Source organism: Pangasianodon hypophthalmus, chromosome 11 (assembly GCF_027358585.1).
Source record: "Pangasianodon hypophthalmus isolate fPanHyp1 chromosome 11, fPanHyp1.pri, whole genome shotgun sequence".
Lineage (NCBI taxonomy): Eukaryota > Metazoa > Chordata > Actinopteri > Siluriformes > Pangasiidae > Pangasianodon > Pangasianodon hypophthalmus.
This window is the reverse complement of record NC_069720.1, coordinates 8,710,886-8,723,017: the sequence shown is the minus strand read 5'-3', so window position 1 is coordinate 8,723,017 and position 12,132 is coordinate 8,710,886. Positions and strand designations below refer to the sequence as shown.

General features: G+C 38.0%; 1 protein-coding gene across 1 annotated transcript in view; it reads right to left on the bottom strand.

The window, feature by feature from the left end:
* Nucleotides 1-12,132, bottom strand: part of pcsk6 (proprotein convertase subtilisin/kexin type 6) — a 70,728-nt gene that overhangs the window by 5,569 nt on the left and 53,027 nt on the right. Inside the window, exons 17-20 of the mRNA XM_026930802.3 lie at nucleotides 11,651-11,738; nucleotides 9,696-9,799; nucleotides 7,310-7,439; nucleotides 1,560-1,672 (exon numbers count right to left, since the gene is read on the bottom strand). Coding sequence (XP_026786603.3) covers nucleotides 1,560-1,672; nucleotides 7,310-7,439; nucleotides 9,696-9,799; nucleotides 11,651-11,738 — 435 coding nt within the window. The remainder of the gene's footprint in view (nucleotides 1-1,559; nucleotides 1,673-7,309; nucleotides 7,440-9,695; nucleotides 9,800-11,650; nucleotides 11,739-12,132) is intronic.

The following is a 12,132-nucleotide window of genomic DNA, read 5'->3' as shown; positions in this document are numbered from 1 at the left end:
TTTTTAAATTGCAAAGCATTGGATTATTTTCTTGCCTCTATCAAGTAGCATATTATGTCATTTTATATCTCAGTGCTGACTGGTCAGAAGTTTTAAGTCTGAAGAAATTCTTATAGCAGTACCTCTGACAGCAGTTCTGGCTGTAATTCAAATGACAGCATGGTTGAATGCTTGAATCTGATTGGTCAGAAGGTGTGCATTATTTTTGTATAACAGCACTGCTCAGACAGTAGCTCTGGCTGTAATGAACGATAGGTTTATATTAATGCGCTCATTCTAATACATTATTATTTGTAGTAACAGCTTATACACAGGGAATTGTACAGCAGATGCTATGCATAATCTAAAATTAATAATAAGCTTTTTACAAACATAGATGCTTAACAAAGAAAAACATATTGTTGATGTGGAGAAGTTTTTTTTTTTTTTTTTTTTTTTAGGAGACATTTATTTGGCATTTATGTAAGGGGTCTGAAGTGTCACTGCTTTGTAACATGGTGTTTTGCAAAGTTTCCCAGCATGGGAAAGTCTTTAGGACAGAGGAATTTACATTTACTAGTTTCTCTGTAAAATGATAAGCTGCTTTTTTTGCGCAAAAGACAGAAAAGGAGATGTTGGTAAGGGAACATTTCATGTTCCAGAACCTTAAATCTAACTATAAACCGTTAAATTGTGTGACGTGTCGTTCATTAATAAATTAAACATTATAATCTTTGGCAAATCTAACAACACACTCCAGATGGCCACATGTGACCCCACTGCGCTGTGGACTATTTTTGAACAACAGTTAGCATTTCTATAGTACCAGGTAATTTACAGGAATTTAACAGATACAGTAATTTCAATCTAATAATAAAGTGATTCAAATTTGTTGTTATTTAACAAGTTTACAATAGTGTTCTACTCCAGCATTAACATAACAGCAGTGATTCGTCAAAAAACTAACTACACATAAAATGTATGGCAAGATTTCAGTATTACACACTGTTATATAATGATGTCTTTACAGAGATATACTTATAGACTGGTATTATCTCAGGCCTGACGAGCTCAATACAGTAACACAGTAATGTTGTAGTAGTAGTAGCTCAATGGTTAAAAGTGGGGGAGTTCAAGCTCCAACACTGCCAAGCTGTCACGGTTGGGCCCCTGAGCAAGGCTCTTAACCCCCTCTGCTCCAGGCACGCTGTATCACGGCTGACCCTATGCTCTGATTTGCGAAGAATGAATTTCATTGTTCTGTAATGCATATGTGAAAACTAAATTTTATAAATTTTATATTCTATTGTACAATGGGATTCATATACAGCACACTGAGCCCACATCAACTGCAAGTAACCAATAAAACCCACTAGACTGCCTGAGGACATGGCAGTGTCACTAGCAGCCTTCCCAGTGTGTGTCCTTTCCCTGTATAAAAGCAAAATCCGGAGAGTGAGGAGTTTTTAGAGGAGCAAGGAGTGCCAGAGGGAATGTTTCTTATAGCGCAAGTGAAACGTATCAACCAAGCAATGTGGTTTTGCAAAACTTTCAGGCCCTGCTGAATCTTCTGTGCTTACTATTGTTACAGGTGGCGTTGAATATGCAGGTGCCGCTGACCAGGCTGTATCCATCTCTGCACTGAGTACAGCTTGTTCCAGGCCCACGGCAGCTTAGACAGTTCTCCTCACATCTGCAAAACACAACATGCAAATCACACACATGCATGAGTTTAAAAAAAAAAAAAAATTGTAAACGGCTCCCTCTTCATCGTAATTTTTCACTTGTCTCTAGCCAAAACAGTCATGTTTTTTTATAAATCAAAGTGAGAAATTTTAACTTCCTGTTTTTTATGGATGAATGAAGCAAGGCAATAAACTTGGAACATCATGATATTAATATGTATGAGGGCATCGGCCGGCTGAGGCTGGCACACTGAACCCTTCTGGCTGCTCCACTGATTCTCAGCAATCGGTATGATGCACATATTCTCACATGCTCAGATATAAAGCCAGAAAAGAGGGAAATCATATGATGAGAATGAGTTTACGGGATTAAAAATGTCAAGTTGAATTTAGCAGTGTGAGACAGAAAGTTGGTGTGCAGAATCATTATTCAATAGAATACTTCACCCAAAACTCAAATATTTCTAGTATGAACACTACCACATAACGCTATACGAACATGTTATTTGTTCCCGATTGTATCATTCCATGTTTATGTTGAGGATTACCATTAAATGAAATGAAATGAAATTTAAAAAGTCTTAAAACAGTGGCATAGCCAGGACGTAACTTCAACAGGAAAATCGGGAATTGCGCTAAATAAGATCACAACGTGATCTGTACAAATAAATTGATAAGTGTAACACACTCATGCATTTTAGGTGGATGCCAGACAGTAGTAGATGTGGTGGTGGTATTCAGAATTTGTCGATTAATTATTTAAGGCATGATCTAGTGGCGTAACAGGAAAGTGTTGGCCCTATCATCCAGAGATTGAGAGTTTGTATCCCGACAATGCCACAGCCATCTGTGCCCAAAAGTCTAGGGGTGCAAAATTGGCTGTGCTCAGTCCCCTGTCAATCACAGTGACACTAGCCATTTGTGAGTATCTGTGAGCTAGTGTATGTGGAAGAGGGTAAATAACACTGCCCTCTGAATGTGTTACGCTGCCCTGTGATGCTGCATGATGCACTTGGCTGGCTTCACATGTTTTGGAGGAACACATGATAGCCTTCACCCTCCCTGCTTGGTAGCTTTTATATGATTGACCAAGACTGAATTGGGGAGAAAAAAAAACGCATGCAGACAAACAAATAAATGAATAAATAAATAAAATGTGTGTAATACAGGGGAAATTACATCTTACCTTACCATAAAACCAGATCTACTGTGAAAAACGCATTATTCTGGTTGGTTAATCCTATTTCTCACCATATCATCTGGTAACCAATAAAATGTGAACAAAGTAAAGGATGTAGTAATTTGGCATTAACCTATTATAAGTCTCATTATAGCACAATTACTGCACAAAACAATATATATATTTGTTATATATAATGTATACTGTATAATCAGCAGTACTTTATGTGTATCCACTACCCATGGATAAGCATTTGGAACTGTCATAAAATATTTTAGGGTCACGTCTCTGACTTAAAAATAAATATCATTTCCTGTATGTAAATTTTGTAAAAAATTATAACAAAGCTCGGTTCTTCTAATAGAGCTCGTTTACAAACACAAACAGACACTGTGAAGGCACATAATTCAAAAAGCAGCTTATTATTAGAATACACCTGACTCACACTGTAAGTTATTTTTAACTCATCACATTTTAGCAATAAAATCACTACATCTAAAATAAAATAAAATAAAATAAATATGTGGCACGTACACTAGGACAGGCCACGTAATTGTTCCATGTTCCTCTAGCATTCCAGTTTCATTTGTGGTGTCTGAACTCCAGAGAGTCTCATATTTATCAATGGAGCAGCAGCAGGAAATAAAATCTCCCACAAAAGACTTTGGCATATACATTAACAAATGCTTTTTCCTTGTGACCTTGGGGAACAATCACACCTTTTATGGTGTGTTTGTCACGCCTGCAGTGGTACATGGTTTTAACTAATGCCCTTTATTCTGTACATTCTTCCTCAGGGTCAAACTTTGCTTTTATTTTATAGCTGTCTGGTCTTGTCACCCCTACTTCTCCCCTGCAGCCTCTCTCTCTCTCTCTCTCTCTCTCTCACTCACTCACTCACTTACTCACTCACACACACACACACACACACACACACAGGATTCACCTTCCTACACAACCTTTTCATTCCTCCAGAAGAGAATTCATTCACCATCTGTGACCTTCTCTGAAAGCCTGTATTTGCTTTGTACATCTTTCATAAAACAAAAACCTCCTGATTTATAAGCCAGAGGGCCGGAGTAGCTGACCCTAAAGTGTCTGACCCTACAGTGACCCATTACAGACATCTACAATGTGGTGATAGTGCTGTAAATTCAATCTTACTGCAGGAGGTGAGCAAGTGGTATGCTACGGCTGCTTACAAATCTCTAATTCACTATTTGTGGAGAAAAAAAAGAAAAAGGGTCAGCAAAGTGGCACAGTAGTTTGCGTTGCTCCCTTACTGCGCTTGGGTTACTGTCTGGTTTCTTCCGACCTCCTAAAAACAGGCAATTAGGTGGATTGGGGACTCTAAATGACCCTTAGATGTAAATGAGTGTGTGAATGTGTGTGTGCATAGTGCCCTGCGATGGATTGGCATCCCAGTCAGCGTATAGTATATTTCCACCTCATTCCCAGTGTTCCCGGGATAGGCCATGGATCCACCATGACCCTTACCAGGGTAAAGCAGTGACTGAGGACGAATCAATGATTGATCAAAATAAAAAAAAAAAAAAAAACAGAAGCTAATGATCCCATTATGCAGGATGTGTGAACCAAGGCTAATACAGTAAATGTAAAACATACACTATATGGCCAAAAGTTTGCAGACACATGACCATCACATTCATATTTGCTTTTTGAACAACTCATTTCAGATGTAGTCCCCCTTTGCTGTTGCAATAACCTAAACTCTCCTAGAAAGGCTTTCCACTAGATTTTGGAGCTTAGCTGTTGGGATTTGCCCATTCAGCCACAAGAGCATTAGTGAGCTCAGGTACTGATGTCAGGTGAGAAGGCCTGAGGCGCAGTCAGCATTTTAGTTCATCCCAAAGGTGTTCAGTGAGGTTGAGGTAAAGGCTCTGTGCAGACCACTCGAGTTCCTCCACACCAGCTCGGCTTGTGCACATGGGCAGTGTCATGCTGGAACATGTTTGGGCCTCTTAGTTCCAGTGAAGGTAAAACTGTAATGCTACAGCATACAGAGACATTCTATGTAACTGTGTGCTTCTAACTTTGTGGCAACAGTTTGGAGAAGACCCAGATATGGGAATGATAGTCAGGTGTCCACAAACTTTTGGCCATATCGTGTATAAACAGATTTCATTTTTGTTAATTTCATTTTCATATGCTGACGTGACAGTAAACAGGCTAAGGTACATGGTGTGTAATGACTCTGTTGACTCATTCATAGGAAATTCCCATAGGAGTTTGCAGAAGATGACATCTGTATAGCATATTCCTAAAATGCTTAAAATGATATTAAAAATATTATTGGCTTTCAGTGGATTTAAAGGAAAAGATCAGAGAAAAACAATTGTACACATGTTTCTCCTTACTGCAAATGTAGATGATCAGTCATGGGAGATGTCCAATATTTGCTCCTTTAATATTGCCTTGGAGAAACAAGACTAATGTAGCTAACAAGTAATTTAAGCCTATTTCGTCTGAAGCCTTTCCCATAAATGCATACACAAATTTTCATAAACTTGCTACAAACAACACCATTAATCTACATAACCTTGTTTTTATATAAAACTGTCACAGCCCATATTTACAAATTTAAGTTCAGTTTCTCCTACAGTGCGTCTGTGTTGTGAACAGGACCGCCTATTTTTGGTTATCAAAGACGGCGAACTGCTCATCGGGAAAGTTGAGGAATCTTCCTGAATTTTTTTTTTTTTTTTTTGCATTCTAATGCATGTTCTCTTAAAGATGACAAACACTTATACCATGTATCAGGCCACCACTAGGACACTACTACTCTCACCCTGCTTGTGATTAGTTTGGTCTTTTATGATCTATTATGAATATGAGTAGTGCTGTCACTATCCCTCTCAGCCTGTGTCACAGTTCCTAGTGTGGCAACTGCTGCTTGTGTGTCAATGCCCTCCCTAGTTCAGTGGATTTCATTTTTGCCTATGTCTTGTTGTTAGTTAATCATGCTGTGTATATATTTCTGTTTCATGTTCTTGGTTATTGCATGATCTTGTCCCTTATTTCTTGCCTTCTTCTGTGTTTTTCCAATATTCCACTTCTTCACTAAAATTATATTTATTATTTAAGTCTTTGTGTATTTGTATCCAGGTACTTTCTTATTTTGAGTAGTTACAGGTGTGAAAAAAGTGTAAAAAGAAAAGTAAAGATTTACTGGCAGACTTTTCAACTCCAAATCAGCTGCTGGTGATTGTGATGATGGGAAGCGCAGCATTGAGAAAGCAGCATTGAGAAAGCAGTAGCATAGCCTGGTTAAATTTGCTAAATAAAGTCTTTGTTTACAACCCGTTTGTATTTCTCAGAAAATGCGCTAATCTACATAAAGGGCCGGTGAGAAATGACTAGCTAGTGAAATTATTCCTGCAGTTAGTCCTTTGATAATACAGAGCCATATTCAGGGTCATCGACTTAAGTCCAACGGTTACATCAATATTTATGCAGGCAAAGTTATGCATATGCAGAGATGGGTTTAGCACCTGTTTAAATCAATTTTCTGGGTGTGCCATTCAAATTATGCTAATTATCTGAATGCCTCAGAGGTTGCCAGAGTAGAAGAATCAGAGACCATGTTTTTCAATAGCATCTATCCCACCATCTTTAAACACAAGCACTTGCCCTTAAGCCCAAGGCATAGACTGCTGTCAAATGTAACACGATGTAATATAAAAGCAAGAGAAAATTTAAAAACGAAAAATTTAAAAAGACTAATATGATGATATACAAATGAGAAGATGGCAATCACTGAAATAAACCTCTAACAGGACCTGCAGTATATTGATAATATTTTGCTGCATGAATAGTTGTATTTGTCACATTTATCAGCACATTCTATTATCATTTTATTGTGTGCCAACACTTAATTGTGGTCACAACATAATCATAATTAACTGTCTGAGATACTGCATCAAGGTCATGAAAAATATATTACAGTAGATCATACTGTGTCTTAAACCACAACAGAAAATTTATGTAACACTGCTATGAAACTGGATGCAGTTTGAGGCAGCTATTTATGTAAAAATGTTGGGTGAGATAGACTTCCAGTACTTTATAGCTGCAGTGCAAAGCAAAGGAAGCAAAACCAGACTTGTCTTGGCTGACTGACTACATTGGGAGTGAAACAGTGTACAATTCATTTCACAAACCATTCCTTCAAAAGCTTCAGCAGTTTAAAACATAGCAAGAATCCAATAATTGAATAGTTCTTAAAAATGGATGATGAAACACAGTGACATGCTGCAAAACAAAAAAAAAATGTGGCATGACTGGAAATCAAATAATCAATCTAGCAATAATGATGTGTTTCCGTTATGTCGACAGAATCCTAACTAGCGGTTTCATTCTTGATGACAGTTTCAGGCTACAATAACACCCAATTAGAAAACAAATTATAAACTGTCATATCTTAAAAAAAATAAATGAGACTGACTTGCTGCACATCCTCTGTGGGAATCCTATGCTGTCACCCTCGTAGTGCCCAGGGCTGCATTTCCGCACGCACCGCCACTCCTCCTGCAGGAAGTCACGGGAGCAGTGCAGACACTCCTCCATGCGTGGTCCTATGTAGAAGAATGCATAGGAGGGATCAGTAACATTATGAGAACAACACTGATCTCCTGATCCTTTACCATTTTATTATGTCTTCAGTGAAAATATTATGGAGAGCATCATTCTGAGGAGGTAGTATCTAATTCATTTTAAAGCTTAGGGCTATTAGACAGTCGCTTTACTTCTTAGGAAGAAAAAGTCATAAAGCCCTTTAATCACAAGAGTAAAACCTCTTTCCAAATTACACACACACACACACACACACACACATCCAATATACAGCTTAACACACTGTGCACTTCCAACCAGTGATGTGAGAAAGAGCTTTGACTGAACTAATTAAGCTGTACAGTCAGAACATCATCTCAAGGACACACACACTCACACACACGAGCACACCACTGAGATGGCTTAATCTATTGCTATATATTCCCCTCACTGCTGCAGGTCAATCACATCAGCCATGTGTAATACATGCACTCACAGGGCAAAATGCCTGTCTGTCTGTCGAACCCAGGAGAGTGTATTGATTTAAACTAGCCTCTATGTGTCAAAGCCAAATATAATTAATGCTCTTTGTTTGAGATCAGCCTTTCGCAATGACTTCGTCATTATCACAGAAACTCCTTTTTACTGCAGTGGTAAGGATTAACTTCAGTAGATGTTCTTGGGTTGGGAATTTGGGCCCGTGCCACGTATTTATAATGCCTAACATCTCTCTCTTATCTGAAATAATCCAATCTATTCTGTAGCACCTCAAGTCACGACATCCATATCTATTCATTATGTGGCATATTTTCATCAAAACATTTCTTTATATAAATATGTGGTTTATTCTAAATCAACCCTCTGCCACACATTCCAACCAAATAAAGAAAGCTCAGTTGCCATGCAACAAAGGCAAGGCAAGATACCCTTTACTAACAAGCTCACTAACAAGTTAGCTAATCTGCATGCCTGCAAAGCAAGACTGCTCCTTCTCTACATGCAGAGCAGTGTTTGGCAGATGTTGATCACGTATTTTGTGAAACTCTTTCTCACCCTAGACATTGCAATGACACTTTGTACATCATTAAGCTTGGTGTAGAAGAGTTTAACACAGGCAGGCTGTTCAGCGTGTGCCGTGCAGCCAATTCTGGGCCAATTACCATGCCTAATATAACACACATTACTTCAGATGCCTGTTCATTATAGATGAACAAACATTTGGAAATTCCATCAGCACCACAAAGCATGCACTAGACAAACTCTACATACTTTTTACACAGTATGCTGTGCAAAAATGAGTATAAAAATGCTAGTTAGCAATTTAAAACAGTCATGTCTACAAAAATAAACTATTTAAATCTTTTAAAATTCTGTACAACATTTTAACTTTCAATTCAATTGAAAGTTGAAACAATTTTAAAGATTCTGAGCACAATTTCAACATCTAATCAGTGGCTTCCAATAAGAGTTTGTAATTGTTATAAAATTACTGACAATAACCACAATCTCTCAGAAAAATGTAACGTGATATTATTTGTCACAGTACTGTGTGACCATAGCATGATTAATTTCTCAAATCCGATTGGTCAGAAGGTGTGGATTAATTTTATATGATGGCAAGCCTTGGACAGTAGTTCCAGCTGTAACAACGACAAAACGTTTATATTAATGCACTCATTCTAACATGTTATAGTTTCTATAGTAACAACTCATAGGGACTCAGGGACTTTTATGGCGAACACTTCACATAATGTAAGACTAATAATAAATGGATATTAAAAAGTTAGTTATTTAACAAAGAAAAAAATAATTCTTGATATGGTGACATTTTTGTTAGGAGACATTTATTTCATATTTATGGACGGAGTCTTGAGTACCAACAATTTGTAACAGTCACAGTAATTTATAAAGTTCCCAGGAAAGTGTTCAGGACAGATGAGTTTATGCTGGAAATGCTGAGAAGGAAATGCTGGTGGAATGATTGTTTATCACAGCTATAACTTAAGTGATACCAGGAACTAACTTGTCTTACAGATGTTCCACAACATTAAATGTTAACTATAACCATTAAATTGCGTGACATGTTGTATATTAATAAATGAAACATTATAATCCTTGGCAAATCACTGTGGTATAAGTGGAATAACACACTCCAGACCATGTGGTTATACAAAAATAATATATAACTATATACTATATACTGTATATAGCTGCACAGTCTGTCATGTGTTATTCTTTATGTATTGCCTGGTCATAAATAGAATAGAATAGAATAGGACCTGTGCAGGTGGAGCAGGAGACGTGGCAGGGGCTGCACTTCATCTCCTCCAAGTTAAAGAAGGTTCCATTTGTGCACTCAGGGACGCAGGTCATTCCTGCTAAACTACAGGAAGAACAAAGGAGAAAGAGAGAGAACAAGAAGTCATTTCATAACATCTACACAGGAGACAGAGTTGAAGATAGAAGATGGCTTTTAATCTGGGTTGTCACTGTTTTAGGTAATTTCTGTATCCATTGCCTGCTACTCTCTGAGTGGTTTAAGCTTTAGCACAAAGATTGCAACATTCTGATGGGGAGCCAAGGTTATGGGGGTTAGTGGTTGAAAATGAGAAGGTAAACACGCTTTCATGTTCTTCTCATTCTCTGGAACTCAGCATGAAGAGCCTTGAAACTAAAGCTCAAAGAGTTCCAAAAGCCTCCACAAACTACTTCAACGGTGCAAGCTAGAACTTTTGAACAAGGCAGATAAAGTGCTATAGGGTCCCCGCCAGCTCATGACTCGAGGCATGTGAAGATTTGCTCTGAATAAGGGGAATAAGGAACGGATTTTTTAAGTATAAAGCTGCAGGAAGTGTAAACCACAGAACAGACAGCACATACTGTATAAAGATGACCAGATGTACCCTAGACAGTAAACTAACACAGACCGCTCTTTACCTCATCGTAACCTATTCATATTTAGACTGGAATTTCTAAATTTCCTTTACTGCAGCTGCTCTCAGAGTTAAACTGAGCACAAATCTGATCAAACCAGTCAAATCGCGTGGCTACAATCTTTGCTCCAAAAGGTCTATTTTATCAATTTTACAAACTTACTTCACAAAAATAATCTTTTGGACCAAGGAATAAAAAATGCAATAAAAGTACAAAAAGTAGAAAAAAGCTCTCACATAAAAACTATTAGTTTTATAAACTATTATATTAGTCTGGCTACAGTAATATACAGACAATTTGTGTAAATATGTCTGGTTTTAAGGAAAAGGTATAAATAGAATGTAATCAAAGTTGATTAATGTTAGACACACGAAACTTCAGGCCATAATAGGCAATAATACAAAGTGACTCACTCCAAAATACTTCTGGCAAACAAGGAAAATAATTTTGAAAAAAAAAAAATCAAACACACAGAACATTAAAAATAGAAACACGACATAGTTTCAAATAATCAATGGGAATATAGTTTATTATAACTATATAGCATTATATAACATTTTCCCAAAATAAAAATTTGAATATAACATCCATAGTTAATTTCAAAGTAGTTCATTTAGTTTAAAGTAGTTCATTCATTTTCCTTCCTTCTACTGGTCGGGGTTGCGGTGGCAGCAGGCTGAGAAGGTTCGTTCAGACTTTATCCCCAGCCACAGATCCCCAGATGTTCACAAGCCAGCTGTGAGATATAATCTCTCCAGTGGGTCCTGGGTCTGCCCGGGGTCTCCCTGCCTGATACAGCTCTACCGGCTCTGTCCCCGACCTGGGGACATCCTTGTAAGTTGCCCAAAACTCCTCATTTCAATTCGGAGGAGCATCAGCTTTACTCCGAGGCTCTCTCGGTTTGCCAAGCTCATTACCCTATCGCGAAGAGTAGGCCCACAAACCCTGCGGAGCAACTGCCACTTGTACTTGCGACCTCATTCTTTCAGTCACTACCCACTGCTGAGGATAAGGATGTAAGATGACCCGTAAACAGACAGCTATTTCAAAGAAAACTATTTATTTTTCATAACCACTAATCCAATGCAGGATTATGCTGAGAGAGACCGTCCTGAGCACAGATCACCCTAGAATGGTCTCATTTACATAATTATGACAACAACCAGGCTTTCTGGTAAAGTATACATTTAAAAGACCTTAAGCGTGAGACATCACCAATAGATGAATAATGAATTTTACAAACAAAACAATGCATAAGTGATGCTTTCAACGGTGGTTGTTTGTCATTAATTTGTCTTACCTAAAGCCTTTTTGGCATGCCGTACATCTGTCAGAATCCTGCAGGCACGTGATACAGTTCTCGTTACACTTCAGACAATGTCTCTGAACTGGGGGTTGGAATGGGACAGTCAGACAGTCATAAAAAGAAAGAGAAAAAAAACAGCTAAAGTGACACAAAGAGAAAGTGAGAGACAGAAGGGGGAAAATGGGGAGTGGAAATTCAGCCAGCTTTTCACATCATCTTGCATTTCACACTGTAGATTAAACACATGGGAATCTGGATACAATATAGTTTACCAGAAGTGCAAATTAAATCCATTCAAGCAATCTCTGAAAACTCACTCCAGCAGCATCTGCCTGTTGTATATATATATATATATATATGTGTGTGTGTGTGTGTGTGTGTGTCTGCGTGTGTGTCTGCGTGTGCGTAACAGCTGAGGCTAACATGTCCAAACACTGATAATGCAAGTCAGGCTTTTCTCTGCCTCTTTGCGTCAG